General features: G+C 39.9%; 1 protein-coding gene across 4 annotated transcripts in view; it reads left to right on the top strand.

Moving 5' to 3' along the window:
* Positions 1-16,668, top strand: part of SLIT2 (slit homolog 2 (Drosophila)) — a 367,443-nt gene extending 350,775 nt beyond the window's left edge. For 3 of the 4 annotated variants that reach the window (XM_011935681.1, XM_011935679.1, XM_011935680.1), the window contains 4 exons: positions 6,423-6,577; positions 12,988-13,276; positions 13,556-13,767; positions 14,870-16,668. In XM_011935681.1, coding sequence (XP_011791071.1) covers positions 6,423-6,577; positions 12,988-13,276; positions 13,556-13,767; positions 14,870-15,111 — 898 coding nt within the window. In that variant the 3' untranslated portion in view covers positions 15,112-16,668. The remainder of the gene's footprint in view (positions 1-6,422; positions 6,578-12,987; positions 13,277-13,555; positions 13,768-14,869) is intronic. The other variant, XM_011935678.1, reaches the window with a different exon arrangement.
* Positions 16,669-21,772: the final 5,104 nt, after the last annotated feature.

Genomic DNA, 21,772 nt, shown 5'->3' with positions numbered 1-21,772 from the left:
TGCTTCTTTTTTTAGATTCAAATTAATGTCATTTTCCAAACCAGGCAGCGTCTTTGGAAACATAGCTAACTACTGTTTAAAAATAAGAAAATCAGATGAACCACCTTACTGGTGTACAAGTTTTCATATTGAGGCAACCTGCTTAAATTCAGGGGACTTTCTCTTACCTACTGTTACATTTGGTTGGCTACGTACACTCTGGACTGTGCAGTTTATGGGCTTACATTTCAACAAAAATACAAAAGAAACTCAACAAAGATTATCTCTGTATCTGAGAAGCTCAGTCTCACTGGGGAGACAGACAGTAGACAGAATTGATATGGTATTCTTGTTTCCAAGATGTTTATTCAGCCATTCTTGATATGCCATATGTAAAGATCCTCCTGTTTAACTAGCTTATAACCTTGGGCAAATTGCTTCGTTTCTTTGTGCTTCATTTTTGTTATCTCAATAAATGCAATTACATCTGCTTTTCATGTTTGGTTATGAGAATTGAATGAATGTAAAGCACCTGGCATCATGAATGTAAAGCACCTGGCATCGTGCTTGGCACAGAGTCAGCTCATAATAGTGAGTAGTGCTGATGACTCATGGATACTCTTCCTGCTCAGATATCCAGATACAGAAGAATAAATACCCAAGTGGGAATTTTATAGCCTGACATCTCAGTCTACAGTATGTTCAAGTTTAGAGAAGCCTTTCTAGTTTAGAGAATTTTATTCATATTAATCTGTTTTAAAAGTACTGATTAAAATATTACTTGAAAAAGTATTTTCTAAAGCTTTCTTTTGAAAAATTCTTATATCTTTTTTTTTTCTTTTCTTTTTTTTTTTTTTGAGACAGAGTCTCGCTCTGTCGCCCAGGCTGGAGTGCAGTGGGTGATCTCGGCTCACTGCAAGCTCCGCCTCCCGGGCTCACGCCATTCTCCTGCCTCAGCCTCCCGAGTAGCTGGGACTACAGGCGCCCGCCACCACACCTGGCTATTTTTTGTATTTTTAGTAGAGACAGAGTTTCACCATGTTAGCCAGGATGGTCTCCATCTCCTGACCTCGTGATCCGCCCACCTCAACCTCTCAAAGTGCTGGGATTACAGGCGTGAGCCACCATGCCCGGCCTACATAGATATCTGTAATCTCATTTGGCTTCCCATTCCTTTTGACTAAAGAGATATGCAAGAATATTTTTTAGTATCACTCTCACTTCACCGGTGAAGTGTCATCAGGCCACAGATACCAAAATGAGATGACCAGTTGAGTTTGTTTGGTTTCCAGTTCCTATTCCAAAGCGTGGAATATGCCACTAGATACTTCAATTTTACTTTTTTTTTGAAATGGAATCTTGCTCTGTCACCCAGGCTAGAGAGCCGTGGCACAATATCGGCTCACTGCAACCTCCACCTCCCAGGCTCAAGCAATTCTCCTGTCTCAGCCTCCAGAGTAGCTGGGATTACAGGCGTGTGCCACCATGCCCAGCTAATTGTTGTATTTTTACTAGAGACAGGGTTTCACCATCTTGGCCAGGCTGGACTGGAACTCCTGACCTCATGATACACTGGCCTTGGCCTCCCAAAGTGCTGGAATTACAGGCGTGAGCCACTACACCCAGCCCAGATACTTTAGAATTTTAAGGCAAGAAGTTGAAGCACACATAAGGAAAAACAATCTGTTTGTTAAACTACAGAAATACATTATGTTTATCATTGTTGATGTGTTGTGTGTAAGTAAAGTAGAGAAAGAAAATCAGAGACATTTTAAAACCCCTCTTTTAAGCCCCAAAGTTCTGAATTATTTTTCTGCAGCAGACCACAGACAGTGGGGTGACTGCTTTGTTTTCATGTATCCACTTCCAGTATATAAACTCAAGAAAAGGAATCTCAGGAAATAGGTGAGCGTAGTAAAACTAAACCTCATAGTAATAGTAATAACTGCAATTCAAATTCCCAGTGGAAAGGCTCAAAGTTAAGTGGTTCGCTTGTAGTTTTTGTGAGTCATAAAATATATTGTTCCCTAGGGAGTGGTGAAAGAGCATTTATCAATACTTACCAGAACCCAGAAGGATGCCATGCATTGCATGTGGGTACGTAGGAGACAGCTGCTACAGACTGAAAAGTGGATTATGGCTTTATCGCTCAGGCAGTCTCACTATGTAGCAACTAGTGTGTTGATCATTGCTTTTATTTTATTTTATTTTATTTCATTTATTTTTTGAGACAGAGTTTCACTTTGTTGCCCAGGCTGGACTGCAGTGGCACTGTCTCAGCTTACTGCAACCTCTGCCTCCCGGGTTCAAGCAATCCTTGTGCTTCAGCCTCCTGTGCAGCTGGGATTACAGGCGCCCACCACCATGCCTGGCTGATTTTGTCTGTATTTTAGTAGAGACAAGGTTTCACCATATTGCCCAGGCTGGTCTCGAACCCCTGAGCTGAAGCCATCTGCCCATCTTGGCCTCCCAAAGTGCTAGGATTACAGGTGTGAGCCACCGCTCCTGGCCCACTGCTTTAATTTTAAATGAATGTGTAGACAAAGGATTCCTGGACATCCCCCAGTTTATCTCATGCTAGTAAAGACAGCATGAAACACAAAGTTAGAATGTTATTGACTCTGAAAAATTCTCTTTAGGTCCCATGTGTAAAATATCATCTTAAAAAACAAATTGGCCAGTCGTGGTGGTTTACATCTGTAATCTCAGCACTTTGGGAGGCGAAGCCAGGAAGATCGCTTGAGACCAGCCTGGGAAACACAGCAAGACCCTGTCTCTACAGAAAAATTTATAAAGTAGCTGGGCATGGTGGCATGCAGCTGTGGCCCTAGCTGCTTAGGAAGCTGAGGCAACAGGATCACTTGAGTCCAGGAGGCTGAGGCTGCAGTGAGTCATAATTATGTCACCGTACTCCAGCCTGGCTGACAGAGCGAGACTCTGTCTCAAAAAAGAAGGAATCTAAAATCATGAACTTTACTATGCTTACCTGTTAAAAGGTCAAGATGAGACTTCATTTAATTCCAGGGAGATACAAATGGAATTAATCTCAGTGATAAGTCTTGTGAAGTTCTGGTGTGATCAGATTAGACATTTAAAGCTTTTAGGGAGAGAAAAGTATAGTCAGTCTGAATCTCACTCATAATTGTTAAAATAAAATCCAAACTCAGTTTTTAAATCCATATAATTTCTATGCATTCTTCAAAGTCTCGTTGTGAGATTATTACTTTTATTAACAATTCAGTGTTTTTTAGTAAATGAATCAAGTTTTGCTATCATACAAAGTTATGTACTATAGAACTTTATTATTCCCAGGCTAGTTGGGACAGAAATTATATATTAAAAGCTTGTTAGTGGTGAAACACATGCCATTTGTCTAGGAATAGGTATTCCTCAGGTTTTCGATTATAAAAGTAGTACATAATAATTAAGAGCACATACACTTGAGCCAGACAACCTGGCTTCAGAACTGTTTAGCCACTAACTAGATGTGTCACCTTGGATGTCCTAAGTGCCCACCTCTTGTTGTGAAGCTTACATGAGGTAATACTTGTAAAGTTCTTAGTACCTGGCCCTTAGTATGTGATATATAATCCTTTGCTCTTATTTTTTGCACTTCTCTTAAAAGGAAGAAAAATCACCTAAGGTCACACTAACCAAAGATGACATGTCTAATGAGAGCTAGGACAAGCTGAGCAAGATTTGTCTCTCAGCATTATCCTTGACGATACTGCCACGGAAAATTCCAACTATGTTTTACAAAATGAATTTTCAGAGGTCTTGTCTTAAACATGCTTGAAGCGTAATGATTATCTATAGATATCATCTAGGAGTATTGCTAAAAACAATTGATATATGTTATTCCTAATACATCTCCCTTATATTTACCACATATTTTCAGAAATAAATAATACATGGCCAATACTTTAAATTAGCTTACAATTAGCAAGAGTTTAAGACATGTACTTCAAAAAAGAAGAAAAAGGAACAGAGGAGGGAATAAAAGAGCAGTAAGTAAAGTGAGTTGATGATGAAACTACCTACCTCCAAGGTCCAGCTGCATTTGGGTGTTTAAAACTGCAAAGTTTGTTAACTTAAACCATACAATTGTACTGCATCAGACACCGTCATTGATGATGACATGCCTGAACTGACTGTCTAAGACCAATATGTGACCAAGAATCCATTCCTTGGTAATATATGCATCTTTTCTTTGCAATTTTAAAGAGAAAATGGGGACCTCATTATTAATATTTATTAAGGTTGATGTTGATAGGACATCCATATAAAACTACTTGGAAACTTGTGTGTAACCTCAAAGTAAAAAGGAATTGGCTTCTACTCTCTCTCTGTCTGTCTTTATTTTAATGTTTTACTTTAAAACTTTTAGTAACTTGAACAAGATATGCCCCCAAAGAAGTTATTACATTTCTGCCAGGCCTTAACATTATCCTACAATTAATATTTAAAATAAAGCTAAATTAAATTCTTTCATCAAGAAGATTCAGAAATAGGGTTGAATTATTTGTATCATGATGATCGTGGTTGGGTGGGGGGCCGATATGATAGTGATGGTGATACTAATATCTAACATTCATTTTCGCTATGCTGGGTATATTTCAGTCATTTTACATAGTCCTCAAATTAGCCATGGAAGGCAGAAATATTTATTAGCATTTACTGAAGAGAAAACTGAAATATATTAGTAATGAAGTAACTTATCTAAATCAAACACTTCATAAATGCAAGACCAGGATTCAAATCCAGGGTTATCTGACTACAGAGTCTATATGCTTCACCATTAGCTGATGTTACTACTTGGCATACCCTCTTAGGAGAGAGTCATATTTAAAACCACTAATGGATGGTGTGCAACTTTACTGAGAAAATAATTTTCTGGTCTATTTTTTCCTCTGCCAATTGTATTGATGTTAAGTGTTAGGATAATTAAAAGTGTAAAAGGCAAAAATATTGATTGACATATCTAACATTTAATTTTATACAGTTGTTATCTGAGACAGGCTATCAAAGATGCCTGCACACGTGGACTCTTCTAACCACTTAAATAGAAAGAATGTCAAATGTTTTCACATTTCTGCAGAATGAGTTCTCTTGTTCTCAAATCAAAAAAGCGTTTTATTATCTGTCAGCATGCAATGGGATATGATTAGACTCCAGTGGTGAAAGCCATGCAGAAATATGTTAATGCATTTTTCTATCATTCCCTAGACTTTGCCATTTTACAAATTTAAATATAGTGCCCAGAAGTTTAATCAGTCATCTTGCATACAGAGTATTAAGTATTCACATTTAGTAATAATCTATCACATGCTCCCATGTTTCCATGTTGGAGCCTTTTTCAGTCTCTTCAGTATCCCAGCATGTTAGATCTTTAATCATCACCATTAACTTTTTGATCCCAACTTCCGTTATGCCATATTTTTCCTGTATAGCGAAAGGTAAGTATGTTCTTAACACCTCACTGTGTATTGGTCCTGTTTCTTCTTTGGTCCTGTTTCATTGGTCTGGTTTGCTTTTTTGCCTGCTGTCACACCAGAGTTAGGTATGCAACTACACTTTAAAAACCATGTAACACATATTTACTAATTATACTCAACTTCATCTTATTTGTTAATTCTCATTTTCCACTTACCTTTCTTCATCTTTTTGTCTTTATTCACTTCATCAATTTCTATAAGCCCTTCCAAGGTTTTTAGAAGGTGACAGTAATAATTGTTAGACCTGGCCCTTCAAAATTATAGAAAAGAATCTAGAGAGCCATTGTCATTGCAGTATTTCCTACGTATCACTATGTTAAGCATTTTATTTAATCTGTTATTCCCATGTCTCCCCTGAGCATAGATATCTTCTTCACAGTAATACCAGTTGATGAAAATGCACAGAAAGTAAGAGGATATTATTAACCAATTTCAAAAAGTACTGAGATCCCACCAAGTTGGTTCTCCTTGCATATGTGTATGTTTGATTCTGATAAGTCATAATATACAGTTTTTTTAAGAGCAGAAGCCAGCAGTTGTGTTACAGTGTTTTTAACACAGGCCTAGGTTCCTTGTCTTTTCAGTACAGTTTGAAGTAATAGTATCTTGGTAAATGGAACTTTTATGGCAGTTAAAAGCAAATGTATAAATTATCCTTTGGAATTGCTACATGTTGACAGAATGTGGCTGGATGATGATGAAATGCAGTTATTTCTACTTCTCATCATAAAAGAACAAACTTATTTTGTATTCAGTGCCTGAGAAGCTGAAATCAATCACATCTCCTTGAAAATACCTATTTTTGAAAAAAATTCAACTACTGGTCTTTATCTTCAGTAGTGTTAGATTGCCATCTCTTTTCCCAAGGAGTGCTATTAACATTTGTATTTTAACTGCCTTGCTTTAAAAGAAAAGGGAAGAATCAGCCAATTTTTTTTTCCATTGCAGTGTGGAGACAATCAATGATGGAAACTTCCACATCGTGGAACTGCTCGCCCTGGATCAGAGTCTCTCTCTATCCGTGGATGGTGGGAGCCCCAAAATCATCACCAACTTGTCAAAGCAGTCCACTCTGAATTTTGACTCTCCACTCTATGTAGGAGGTAAGCTGTTTTCCAAGTTCAGTTGGTCCTCAAACCCTGTGATTCTCATCATGGATGAATTCTGAAGTTTATTAATGCCTAGTGCATCAGTATTTGTCATTGACCAATAGTGATCAATCATTGAAAGATGGATGGCAAAGACAGAACAGAAAGATCTCTAGGTGGGTATTAAGGGATCGTTTTATAATCCCATCTCTGGTTCTAAGTAAATGTGTCATCTGGGTAGAGAAGGACATTAATTAATATTTCTTTTGTATCAATCACATGCTGGGTGATTTATACATTATATAATTTAATCTTATATTTGATCTGGTCTATGGAAAAGGAAAGTTGGTTAGAGGTTAAATCATACAATCAAGAAATGATAAAACAAGCTCAATGCAAACTGGGGAGTAGATGAGCCCACTCCAGCTCCCTTAAAGAGGCAAACCTTATCAGCTCAGTCAAATGTTGCCATGCTGGAGCTTCTAGTTGCTAATTCGTGTGGATGATAGGATAAGTATCACTGTAATCCAGTGACTGAATGAATGAATGAACAAATTAAATGTACAAATTGTATTGGAATAACAAGAAATAGTTCTGTTCCACTAAGACCTTAAGGTGAATGAATAAGAGAAAGGGTTGGAAAGGTAGGTTAGGACTTGAAATCATAGTGAAGACCCTGGGCCTTATTTTTAAGTGTAAAGAAGGCAGATCAGTGAATAAATGAGGGACAGAAATATAAGCAAAGTTCTGTAGGAGCCCATCGGAGAGGACCCGCAGAGGAAGGAGGTCCCAATCTTGCCTCTATTTAGAGGAAAAAAAATAAACTGGAGGCATAGAATTTCAAAATTCTGGTAAAGGAGCAAGAAAGCACTTAATGCTGAATTGAGAAGCATTGGATTAAATTACATTGAATTTATTTGAATTGACTGATAACACTAACTTACAGATGAATAAGTAAAAGCTTTGAACAGGTTTTTGTACAATTTCGTCACCATGACAGATATTTTCATGAGTTTCACATCATTTTCTGAAAAATAATAACCTATGCTACACCATTATCTCAACCACTCAGAGCCTTCTTTTTAGTGCCTCTAAGTCTAGAGCATTTCTGTTTTAACAATTTCGGTAGCAGACAATCTTAACACTTTGACAGAGTTGGATTGTTTTAGAAACAGTTCGAAGTCTTTGATTCAATTCTGTAAATATTTATTGAGTACTTAACCACATACTAGGAACTAAGTAAATGGATACATAAAGGATACAAAGTTGAAGAAGCAAAGTCCATTCTACTCCCTAAAAAGTCAGGAATGCAGAGGCATCTTCAAGTAACTATAATGCATTATCAATAAAGTATTTCATAGTGAGTCTACTCAGCAAGTTGACTGGTCTAATTGCTTCACAGTGGAGAGTCTCATTACAAAGCAAGTCGTCCATTCTTGCCAGCATTCCAGGTAACAGGTTGCTTTTAGGTGGGTGAAGCCAAGTCACAAGTGTACCTTTGATTTGAGACAACATAAATTATATTTATTGAGTCCATGCTGTGTGCCCAACACAGTGCTCGTTTTATAGCCTTAATCTGCAGAGACCTTAGGAAATAGATATGATTTTCTCTGTTTTGTATTCCCTGAAGAGAAATCTCAAGGATTTTATATAACTTGGCCAAGTTCACAAAGGTATTATGTAGTAGACACCTCATTGAAGTCCAGGTCCACCTGACTCCAGAGCCACCTGCATTGCCATTCACTTCTTAACATAAAGCAGAAAGGGAGCAAACCTAAGTGTTGTGGCCTTTTGTTGTTTATTCATGGACTTTTCATTCACTTGATTTTATTATGCTTTCATTAGAATCCACTTCATTAAACCTTTCAAAGCCCCTTTAGAATGTAGTACAAAACACATTTTAAAAATACAGGGGGCTGGGCATGGTGGCTCACACCCATAATCTCAGCACTTTGGGAGGCTGAGGAGGGAGGATCATGTGAGCCCGGGAGGCTGAGACTGCAGTGAGCCATGACTGCACCATTGCAGTACAGCCTGGGAAACAGAGCCAGACACTATCTCAAGAAAAAAAAGAAAATACAGGATGAGACTGTTTAAGTCAGAACATTCCTCCTCCTCCCCCAGTCCCCAGCCCAGGAAAAAAAAAAAAAAAAGAGGAAAAAAAAGTTTTAAACTCCAAAATGAAAAGTATTTATCCTTCTGAAGGTCGAGGGCCTGGAAGAATTCAAATAGCACCTCTGTGCACCTAGGCCTCAAGGAAACCACTTTCATCCCAGTCCCACTGCCAGAGATCACCATGGGCCCACTTTCTCCCCACTTAGAGTGCAGTCTCAAGGGTGACTCAGATTTTCAAAGCACAAGGAACCTGTAAGACCACAGCCTTGAATGCTGTATGGCAAAGGCATGAGAAGCAGAGGGAGAAAAGGAGAGTGTGGTAACTAGGTTCCCTTTCAAAGTGGTGACTACAGCCGGGCGTGGTGGCTCACACCCATAATCCCAGCACTTTGGGGCCGAGGCGGGCGGATCACGAGGTCGGGAGATCGAGAGCATCCTGGTTAACACAGTGAAATCCTGTCTCTACTAAAAATACAAAAAATTAGCCAGGCGTGGTGGGCGCCTGTAGTCCCAGCTACTCGGGAGGCTGAGGCAGGAGAATGACATGAACCCGGTAGGTGGAGCTTGCAGTGAGCTGAGATTGGGCCACTGCACTCCAGCCTGGGCTATAATGGGAGACTCCATCTCAAAAAAAAAAAAAAAATATATATATATATATATAGTGACTACAGTGAGATACCATCTCACACCAGTGAGAATGACTATCATTAAAAAGTCAAAAAATAACAACTGCTGGCAAGGTTGCGGAGAAAAAGAAACACTTATACCACTGTTGGTGGAAATGTAAATTAATTCAGCCATTGTGGAAAACAGTGTGGCGATTCCTCAAAGGCATAAAAATAGAGCTACCGTTCAACCCAGCAATCCCACGACTGAGCATATAGCCAAAGGAATCTCGATCATTCTATCGTAAAGACACAAGCATGCGTATATTCATTGCAGCACCATTCACAATGCTAAAGACATAGAATCAACCCAAATGCCCATCAATTCTAGACTGGATAAAGAAAATGTGGTACATATATTCCATGAAATACCACGCAGCCACAAAAAGGAATTGAGCTGATACCCTTGGCAGAAACGTGGATGGAGCTGGAGGCCATTATCGATGGCAAACTAACACAGGAGCAGAAAAACACACGCCGCGTGTTCTCACTTAAAAGTGGGAGCCCAATGATGAGAACACATGGACACAGAGAGGGGAGCAACACACACGGGGCCTATGAGAGGGAGGAGGGTGGGAGGAGGGAGAGGATCAGGAAAAATCACTAATGGACATTAAGCTTAATTCCTGGGTGCTGAAATAGTCTGTACAACAAACCCCTCATGACATGGGTTTACCCAGTTTGTTATATGGTAACACATATACACTGTTGGTGAGAGTGTAACCCTCATATACCCCTGAACTTAAGATAAAGGTTAAAAACAAAAAACAAAAAACAGGGATGCTGCCCAAGGAGGACTGCCTGAAGGTGTTGCCTCAGCATCTGGGGAGGGGCAGCCCCTTGGTGAGTATATGGAGAGGCAGCTTAATCTACCCTTGGGTTATCAACTACCCAGGATATGTGCTTTACTTGACACAACTTTTTTTTTTTTTTTTTCCTGAGGCAGAGTTTTGCTCTTGTTGCCCAGGCTAGAGTGCAATGGCTGAATTTTGGCTCACTGCAACCTCCACCTTCTGAGTTCAAGTGATTCTCCTGCCTCAGCCTCCCAAGTAGCTGGGACTACAGGCGCCTGCCACCACACCCAGCTAATTTTTTAAATATTTTTAGTAGAGACAGGGTTTCATCATGTTGGACAGGCTGGTCTCAAACTCCTGACATCATGTGATCCACCCACCTCGGCCTCCCAAAGTGCTGGGATTACATGCATGAGCCACTGCACTCGGCCGACACAAAATAATTTAATGTTCATGGTTTTTTTTTGTCTATAGTCCAACTGAACCCTTATTACCTAATGGGGAAAAAAATCAAGAAATAAACGCCATGCATGGAAATCCACGTATATGCGACATATGCCCTCCTCGTCCTGCCACGGGACAGAGGACCTAGGCTTGATACTTGGTCTCTTTATTGCCATTTCGAGGCCTGTAGAAATAAGGCTAAAAGCTGTTTGCTAAGTTATCTGTTGGTTGATTGACTGATTGATTGTGAAACTCCGTCTCAAAAAAAAAAAAATTCATGGATCTACTTCTGTTTGTCTATGAAGACCTAGTTTCCTAGCTAGCACATGAAAAGACTGACTCAGAATAATTCTTGATTTTATGATAGCCTATTGAAAGTCAAATATATGTATGATGTCTAAACATTTTCATTTACAGATTACTTTAGTCAAAGCTGGGCTTTTTCTAATTGTTAACTTTGGAACAAAAAGGAACAGATTTACTAATTGTTTCTCTGTGCTCTGGAGCTTTGCCAATCTGTATTTATTCTTGACGTGCACATATGCGTGTTGTGCCTGTATCAAAATGAGCTATTAAAAATAGTTTTGGAAGAAGTTCATTTTTAACCACTGAATAAAGGACCATAAATGTGTGGTCATTAAAGTCCTTATGATGGATGGATGTGGTTAAATTAGAAAAACTTACCCCAGGGCAAGGAATTTTCTGTCACCAGTCCTCTCCTGGAAATGGTAAGTTTCATCCTTTTGACTCTGCTCTAGAAAGCAACCCACAGCGAGAGGGACATGACTAGAGACCTGTACTCACAGAACTTCACAGCCAAGAGATTTCATTCAGTACCTATCAGAGTGTAACCATGGACTACCTGAATCACCTGAGCTGCATGTAGATATTTAGATTTCTCCACCTCTCCTGTTCCAATAGCATCAGAACCTCAGAAGAGGGAGAGAGTGGAGCCTGCAAAACTGCCTTTGAGCATGCACTGCTGTTGGTTCTTATGTATGACAAACTTAGGACAGCTTCTCTGATCCATGTGCTCATGGTATATAGATGACAATGCTAAGCCCCAGAGAGAAGAAATAACTGCTGCAAGTGCACACAGAACCAGAAATCCTTACCCTCTACCCAGTGGTTTCATACAGCTAGCTGTCTGACCTTGGTGGCTGCTTTGAATGCCAATGGGTGAGTCATTTCCTATGAATGGGAAAGGAGAAGGTGGCATAAGTTCGGACCCACAGTGTGCTACAGTTCTTGGTCTTTATAACCAACAAACCCTCTAAAGAGTGAGAAACTGGGTCTTCCTCAGCCTAGAACTTCCAGCCCGTAGTCCAGAGTCCAGAGTTTAGGCACAGCTAAAGCATAACTGGGGGCTTGTGGGGAGGTGGTAGTGGTGTCGCCAGCACTCTGAAAGCCTCCAGCACCCTCCCCGCTTCCCTGGATGGGTGCCTCCTGCAGGATGCCTTCCAGGGACTAAGGGTCTGGCTCAGGCCATGGAAAGTTTCTTCCGTTTTGCCAAAATGAGTGTTACCAGATGACTGTCGCTAGTGGAATGTATATATTCAAAGATTGCAGATACTCTGTTTTTGAAGGGATTTCTTTTTTATTTCTGATTTCTTGGACTATGAAGTCTTCACTCTCAATTAGCAAGAAAGAAAAAATGATGTGAATGAGGTGCTGTCCTGAAGAGAATCAGGAGTGAGTTTTTAGACATTGACATCGTTGACCAAGCTCAGGGACACTGCCAGGAGCGAGCTGGATTCGTTGCCAACTTAGAATGTGGCAGAGCTGGGGAGAATGGTCACTGTGAACCCCAGTTCTCAGCCCCTGAGACCTGGTGGACCTAACCCTGATTCCAGAGATAGAGGAGGTTCTTCTCATCAGCCTAACTCTAACCTGAACTCGCTGGGTCACCTTGAGCATGTCGCCAGGGCTTTCTGAGCCCTAGCCCCTTGTCTTTAAGATAAGGGGTAGAATTAGAGCACTACAAACTGAGCTTTGTGGAGCTCCAGACTTCCAGGAGTGCGTGCCTGGAGGTAGGGGGTGGAGGACAAACGGAGAGGGAGCATTCCCTTCCCCCAGTCTTGCCTTTAAGGGCAGTAGCTCTGCCTCTAGGTTTTATACATTTGTGTACATATAAAGTTTTCTTTGAAGCAAATTTTAAAAGTTAAAGATTAACCACCAGTGAACTAGGTATTTTATTCTAGTTGTGGATTAGAATTCCCTGGAGCGTCTTCCAATACAGAACAAAACAAAAACACACATCTCTTCTCCACTTCACTTCTCTACCACCCTGTCAGAATATCCTGCCATAATAGGGTGGCAGTGAGGTCCTAAGCATCCGTATTTCTGGGTAGCAAATGGCTGAGAAATCCCCAGAGAGCCTGACCTCTGACCCGGTGTTCCTCCCCAGGCATGCCAGGGAAGAGCAACGTGGCATCTCTGCGCCAGGCCCCTGGGCAGAACGGAACCAGCTTCCACGGCTGCATCCGGAACCTTTACATCAACAGTGAGCTGCAGGACTTCCAGAAGGTGCCGATGCAAACAGGCATTTTGCCTGGCTGTGAGCCATGCCACAAGAAGGTATGTGCCCATGGCACATGCCAGCCCAGCAGCCAGGCAGGCTTCACCTGCGAGTGCCAGGAAGGATGGATGGGGCCCCTCTGTGACCAACGGACCAACGACCCTTGCCTTGGAAATAAGTAAGTTCCTGCTGCTTGGTAGTTGAGCATACACCTGAAAGCCTCAAAGCCAAACCCAAGGAAGGAAGGAAGGAAAGAAGGAGGGGAGGGGAGGGAAGAGCAGGGGAGGGGAGGGGAGAGGTGAGGAGGGGAGGGGAAGGGCGGGGAAGGGAGGTTCATTAGGCATTAGCACTCTGTCCCTCATATTTTCTCAATCATCCTCCATTCTTACATCACCTCCGTTCATTCTTACCTCCTCTGCTGAATGCGTTCCCACTCCTGTGTTCCTCCTCCCTGTAGATGCGTACATGGCACCTGTTTGCCCATCAATGCATTCTCCTACAGCTGTAAGTGCTTGGAGGGCCATGGAGGCGTCCTCTGTGACGAAGAGGAGGATCTGTTTAACCCCTGCCAGGCGATCAAGTGCAAGCATGGGAAGTGCAGGCTTTCAGGCCTGGGGCAGCCGTACTGTGAATGCAGCAGCGGATACACGGGGGGCAGCTGCGATCGAGGTAAGCCAGCCCCACCCGGTACCTCGCTCATGGCAAAGCAAGAGGGGTACCACGTCTTTGAAAAGAGAGAGAGAAAAGGGGAGAAAAAAAAAAAAAAAACAGGAGCAACAGAGAGGGGAGTGATAGGAGAGAATACCAGGTCTTCGCACTACTTGCAGTTGCTGCTATTGATTTATTTTCAAGTATTATGAAGGCACCAGATGTGAAATGGCCTTAAACCTCCACCACAAGATTGTACGCAGCCTTCAGATGCTTCTCACAAGTTGATTTGCTGTAAAAGAAATACTCCTTTTTTCCTGAAACACATTTACTTTACTCCTGTCTTACCTTTACCGGCTGTTCTCATCCATATATATTGTTAATACATCTTCTGGCACACAGAAGATGGTCCTCATAATTCTGCCCTAGTTTTAGTACAAAATGACCTTTGACCTTAGAATCGACTGATTTATCACAGCAAATCATGTGGGTGAGAGGAACGGAAACAGGCTGACTTCTTAGTTCACCTTCCTCCTCCTCCTTTGTCTGCGTGATCAGAGCTCGCCTGGTCTCCGGCTGGCACGGATTTTGTTTTGTGTGTCAGAGGGACGAGACAAGAACGTGCCCGTGGAAGCTTTTAGCAGATGTCTCTTTTTTGAACTACGTACTTCGTACTGGGGTAATTTATGAAGTTAGTGGAATGTTACTGGTATTAACTAACAGATTGGATAATACTAAACTCCAGGTCTAATAAATAAAATTGCATACTCTCTGAAACTGCTCCCTGTGGTAAACAAAACCAGCTGTTAGCAGTGCAAAAACAGAAAATGTGTATTTTTTTTTCCTTTTTTACAGTGAAAGAAAAGATTTAGGAATCCAATTTTCTTGTCACTGCAATAGCATTGTATTTATACTCTACATATATAGCTTTCACCTTGCTGAAAATAAAGACCAAAAAGAAGTATTTTTCAAAGAGTAGGAGGCCATGCCACCAGCTAATAATATGTAAAGCAGGTTCCAAAGGGGAAGTAAAGGCTTCTGAATTAAGTTGTGGATTCACAGTCACTCTGCATGACTTACAGTGACTGTTCGTAAAATGCTTGTGCTTTTCGTTCTTTTCCAGAAATCTCTTGTCGAGGGGAACGGATAAGAGATTATTACCAAAAGCAGCAGGGCTATGCTGCTTGCCAAACAACCAAGAAGGTGTCCCGATTAGAGTGCAGAGGTGGGTGTGCAGGAGGGCAGTGCTGTGGACCTCTGAGAAGCAAGCGGCGGAAATACTCTTTCGAATGCACTGACGGGTCCTCCTTTGTGGACGAGGTTGAGAAGGTGGTGAAGTGCGGCTGTACCAGGTGTGCGTCCTAAACACGCTCCCGGCAGCTCTGTCTCTGGCAAAGGTTGTATACTTCTTGACCATGTTGGACTAATTAATGCTTCATAGTGGAAATATTTGAAATATATTGTAAAATACAGAACAGACTTATTTTTATTATGAGAATAAAGACTTTTTTTCTGCATTTGGAAAAAAAAAAAAAAAAGAAATGCTTGAACTAAAGCTTCCCCTATGCTGGAGAAGTAAGAAGAAAGATATACCTGGAGGCATTAGAACAGCGATGGGAACCGTTGCAACTCGGGTCCATCTTTGTAACATGCTGAAGACAAGCAGAAGCACACGCACGAGGGTCAGAGGAGCTACTGTGCACTGCTGTGAAATTGCCCAGAGCATAAAACCTGTGTACCCTCCTTCACATCAGCCAAGTTCACTAGGACATACCAAGCACATGCGTGTGAATGAGGATGCAAGGCAAGACCATGGAACTCCAGAATTCACAGATAGAACAAATGGATGAGAAATATTTCGTGCAAAATATAAAGTGTCCTGAGGATCTGGGTTCCATTCACAAGAGGAAATGAAAGCGATAAAATAAATTTTATCTTCCTTTTAAATGTCAGCATGTCAGCAGAAGCAGCACACAAAAGTCTTTACCATTTTCCAGTATTAATTTTTTGTAATATAAATGATAAAGGAGATGATAAAGAACCAATAGATTATTGATAAATAAATTAGTAATAATATGATTTTTTGTTTCTATGAGTTCTAAACGGCCCTATACAGTATTCAGTTTCCATGAGAAATATTTATTGTATCAAAGTACATTGTACTTAACATTTTAGGCCATCCTTTTACTGTTCCTTGATGCTTTAATATATATTAATTTATAATTATCCTGATATTTTTGTACATTTTTCAAACTTCAAACAATCAGGATTTTTTTTTTTTTTTTTTGGCAATAGTACTAACATAGGGTTTTATCTTGGGATAAATATGTGTTGGTCTGTTTGTTGACCTTGACATCTGCTCACTGATGTCACTGACCTACTGGCCTCATTCAGGACACCTGCAGAGAGTATGCAAAGTCCAAGAGAGGAAAACGCAAATCTGTATGTGAGATGGTCATTGCACAGAAAGAAGTGGCCCCTCTGCAACATGTCCTCACAGAAAAGAAATGGTGTGTAGCAATCAACACTAGAAAGTAGACCTTTTGCAAATTAATATGTCCTTGACCTTTTTTGCCCTTTTCTGGGGGTGGGGTGGGGATAAAAAGACTGTCATGTCAAGAACTGTGATTTTTTTTTTCCCCCCAAACAATGAAACTCCTTTATTATCTTAATGTTCCCATGTTAACATGGTTGCTGCTAAATTACAATGTAGAATTGATAATGATTTATAGTGGACTGTGCTCTTCCCTCATTAAAATCCCAGGGTGCCCTGTAAAGATGCAGATGTTTCTTCCTGAAAACTTCTTTTTTTTTTTACAAAGAAAATTAGATGTACATGTATAATTCAGTGTGCTTTGTCTTTCTCCAGACTAATATCAGTTACGCTGCTGATGTTTGTAAATTAAACAGATATTTACTTCATTAACAGCTTGGTGGTTTTCTTAGAAATTGCACAATAGGCCACTCCTTAAGAATTTTTAATCAAAATGATACAGAAAGAATAAGGAAGAAAACCTTTGCCTTTTTGTTGCCAAAAATTGGTGTGAGATTCACATGTTGTTATTTCTGGGGACTGATACTGGAATGGCCACATAAGAGATGGATATAAAAACATAAAATTTTCTGAAAAAAAGATATTCATTTTTTTCAAAAAAATTGTAAGATGAAGTCTAACGAAGATGAAATGTTTTTGTTTTTGTTCTTCTTTGGTTCTCCCTCCCCAGTAGAACCAGGGAGAAAACAGTAAAAGCCACTGTTAGACCAGTGTTGGTAACATCAAGGTGTACTATCCAGGACAGAGAAACAACACTGTCTGGGAGGAATAATCCTCATCAACCATGATAAGATGCCTTTGTTTCCCTGTAAACAAACAAAAAAAAACAACCATGCATACACACATGCACATACACACACACTCGGTCTCTCTCACAGACACAGACATCTAAGCACGTATTCATTCTTGTTTAAAATGTCTAAATTTTAATTATAGAAACAATTATATAGCTACTCTAAATTATGTAGTCCCATTGATTGCTTCTTTGTTCCAAGGGGTTTAAATCATTCATTAAATGAAGAAACATCTGTGAAGATGACATGATTTAGATTTGTTTATAGACATGTATTATCCATACAGCCACTGTTTTTTTAATGCTACTTATATGCCAGGTACTATGCTCAGGGTTTTCTATGAAATATCTCATTCATCTATGTAAAACCATGAGATTATTGTGCTTCCTGCTTTACGCATGCATACAGGGCTCATAAACAGAGGAGCTGGATCCCACCTCAGTCAGGTATTCCAGACCACATTGTCTGTAATTAAGGCAACAGCTTAGTAACTACTACCTCTACTTGGGGACTTTCAAGCTTTGGAGCCTTATTCCACAGCCCAATAATTTTTCCTTCTTGATTATGTAGGTTTAAGTAATCCAGACTAGAGACTTTACATTTGATGTTTCATTTTTTAAGGAAAACAAAAGTGAAACCTTCATAGCTTCCAGACTGTGTTCTTTCTCCTTCCGGCTTATTAAGACAAAAAATAAAATGATGGCTGTCTGGGATATGAGCTTAGTAAGTTTCTTAGGGGATTGTTTGCCTTGAGATGTGACTACTTCCTGTACATGCACCCTTTAAAAAAATCCAATAGCCAAATAATTACTAACAAGATAAATTTAGGGTAATTATTAATGTTATAAAAGGTTCCTTACTTAGAAGGTCTTGCCAATAGGATTACTTTAAATAGGAAACTATTCTAGAGCATATCCAACAGAACTCTATGCATTAAAACAAAAAAAAAAAATCATGCATTTTAGAATCAAAGCTACTACATGGAATAATGTGCATTGTAATCTGAAATGATAAAGTAGCTAAACATCTCTAATGTGTTTAATTTAAATTCTCACATGAATGAGGCACCATCAGGAAATGCCATGGGGTTCTGACATGTGTTTGATTTAAGATGTGTTCATTGAATAATAACCATCTCAATCATCTTTGAATTTGTTTTCACTACAGATTTTCTGAAATTATTTCTAAGCAATATAGATGAACCCCTATTTTAAAACTGAGAGTTTTCTTTTTTTGGGTGATTTGCTTTGTCAGCAGCAATTCTTTCTGGAGAAATGATCAAAAAACTGTTGAAATTGATTCAGTCCTTAAAGACCTCAAGCTTTATGGTGTCATCTACCTCATGGAGTGACCATTATTTCAAAAATAGCGCTCATAAGACAGGAAGCTATACAAGGATAGGAAGCTTCATACAAAGTTTTACATTAAGTATATAAAGTTATATAAAATACATGTTATCTTCATTTTTATTCCTGTGTTTTCAGAAATCAGCTAACAACACATCTATATTTCCTGCCTCCTATCATGTGCAAGAAGCTACAGTAAATTTTTGATACACAGTTTCACATGAAACAGACATCACTTCAGCCATTTTAGAGCTTACACTCTATGCAGCTGGGGTTGAAGTTGAAGTAGGTAATAGAGATTATATAAATGGTCACACTAATACATAATTCCAGATTGTGATAAGCATCTGAAGGAAGTTATGTGATATTAGAAGAAAGAATGACAGAAGAATCCAATCAAACAAGTATAAGGAGGTTCGGGAATGCCTCTGTGAGGAAGTGACATTTAAACCGAGTCATGAAGGACCAAACAGAGTCTAGGATGCAGGCAGATGGAAGCTTGTATGGGAATAGGGATGGGAGTTCCTGCCGAGAGAGCAGCCATGTCTAGGCCAGAGGAGGAAAACAACTCATGTGGTCAAGGAAACAAAAGAATTTAGTGTGCCTGGCATGAGGTATATAATTGCTTTTAACACAACAGTGACCATTTTCAGGATATCTTAATTCACCATATAGCCCATATTTTTCTTCTGAGCATCTGTTTGCAGTGAGGTCTCAAAACATCAACAAGAAGGGATTTCTATTTTAAAACAGCAGCTATTTGGCTGTGCCTAATGTAGCTCCTGTAAACTTCCAAATGAAATATCTCTGAGGATATAGAAAATATACTTGAAGTAGCATTGAAAATTAAGAATAGTAGTGAATATTCATGAGCTGACGGCTGATAAAGCTGGATTGAAAAAAAAAGCAACCACTGGCCAATTCATGCTTTGAATCTCATGTGCATTTTTCCTGCCCTATTTATACCAAGATCAGAGACTTGGGAAATGAGTCAACTGGAAACATAGCAGAAAATGCCTGTGCATTAGGTGTAAATTAAAACCTGAGTTTTAGTTACATCATGGTGACTGCACTGGGCTGGGAAACCCCAACCTTCTGCCCTCCAACCCACCCTCTGCTCTGTTGAATGAAAACAATGTATTCCTCTAGATTATTTGAAAATATATCTCTAACTCCCACTGTAGGATACAATCCAAACTCTTTAGTTTGGTATTCCAGATTCCTCACAAAGTGGTCTTCTCAAATCGGCCTTCGGTACATGCTCTTAGATTAACAAATGCTAGGGAGGGATATTGAATGGCCACCTTGTAGATATGAGATTCATCCACATACAGGTGGTAGTTGAAGCTAAGAAAATGGGTAAGCTAAGTTAGAAACACAACAGACTGAACTTAACCAGAAAACTAACCCCACTTTAGATGATACATGTCTGGAATGAAGTAGTCCAAGAATAGAGAGAAAGAAAGAGGAAGTTTTAATAAAGCAATGAGGTAGTTACTGGCTAGTAGTGGGTAAGGAATAATAGACTGTTCTCTTAATAAGTCTGATAACAAAAGAAAAAGAGAGGATGGCAGCTGGAAAAGTTGATGAGGTAACCGGGTTGTCATTCAGTGAATCAATAAGTATTGGTTTATCACCTCTAGTAACAGCTTGTGAAGGAGTGGGGCAAACACTTGAGGGGATCATCAGGAGATCCAAGCTGGAAGAGCAAGACCAACCTAAGTCATCCCTTACATGAGCTTGTTGATCAGTGGATGTAAAAAGCAGAAGCCAGATATTGTGAGATTGAGGAAACAGGATGCCTGAGAGTAAGAAGTCACAAAATCACCCAGAGTGAAGAGAGCAATGTATATGCAAGAATTCTTCACCAAATAGAGTTCTCCTCCTCCTCCTCCCCTCACAAACGGGATACAGCATTTCAAGGGCTTTGTCTAGAGCTATAAAATTCAGCTGAGCAGAGGAATCGCCATCAGCACTGGGAATTAGCTTTGTCATTGTGTCAATAAGTGGCCAGCTGAATTTAGATTCAAAAGAGAATCAAAAATTAAAAAGCACACACAAGAACACAGGGAGTGTGAGAAACAGCCACAGAGACCATTGTCTAGAAAATCTGCTATCATTAATCTTACTCTCCCTTCTTGAAGTGGCTAGAATTATTTTCTATTGTTTTTTTCACATAGATGGTGGCAGAGAGATTAAGTGACTTGCCCAAGGTCACACAATCCAGGTCTCCTGACTCCAACTATAATGCAGTATTGATTTCACTGGAATTGAAAGGCAAACTCTATCAACAGCCCCGTGAGATAATGCTGGAGGAGTATTTCTCAAGGAGAGTTATTTTGGTTTTAAAAAATGCCCATGAATAGCACTCACTTTCCCAATAAAAATGCATTTTTTAAATACTTCCCACTTGGTAAAGGAAAATAAATAGTGCTTTTTACTGGAATTTGCTTCCAAAAAAATGAAAGTGAAGGGATGGAATGTACATGGTTGCTTCAGTATTTTTGGTCATTGTTCGGTCAGATATGCCTTGACTGAGTGGGCTGACCTGGAGCAATTGAATTCCGTTGCCAAGATAGTCACAAGGACAGGACCAAACATGCCCTTGTCCAGTTATATCAGCTGCAAAGTCACATCCTTGGACTCAATCCAGCTCACAGGATATTCTTTGTAAGGAAAAAAGAGACAAAGTTAAAAAAAAAAACTATAGAGGAATTTCTATTTGAATGAGCGTGTTTGATAATGTCCCTTAACCATAATCTCAGAGGCCTGTGTTATCTCAGAAAGGAGAAAGATGAACATCTTTGAATTGCCTAATTTTGCACTTGCTTGATCCTGCTTGGTCTCTGCTCACAATATTACCATTCAATTACCTCCACCACTTTCAATTACATCTTACTTTCAATTACATCTCTACATTGATTTTTTCTTCCTATTATTTCTGTGTTAGCCACAATTCTCTTCTGATGTTTGTCAACTCCTTTTCGGAGCTCTGAATGAGCAGGAACACATTTCTGAGTGACACGCACAATACCCTGTTTGGGAAATAAATCACTTATCATTTGGCAAAAAAGCACCTGCTGGTCTAACCGTTCAGTAAATGAAGTAGCAATCATTGTATCTCTGTTTCCTCATTTAAACTTGTTTTCCTTTTTTCCCTTTTCTTGTAAATGCTTCCATATTTTAGAAAACTGACACACAATTGTACCAATAGAAAAGACGGTCTGAGAATGAAGAAGTGCAGTATAGCAATTCACATCCTGCTCTTTCCCAACTGAGCACACCCAGGAGGCAAGAGACCCAGGCAGTGCAACTGAGTCAAACCTAGGGCT

This window comes from Colobus angolensis, unplaced genomic scaffold (genome assembly GCF_000951035.1).
Source record: "Colobus angolensis palliatus isolate OR3802 unplaced genomic scaffold, Cang.pa_1.0 Scaffold146, whole genome shotgun sequence".
Classification (NCBI taxonomy): Eukaryota; Metazoa; Chordata; class Mammalia; order Primates; family Cercopithecidae; genus Colobus; species Colobus angolensis.
This window is presented reverse-complemented; position numbering and strand designations above follow the sequence as displayed.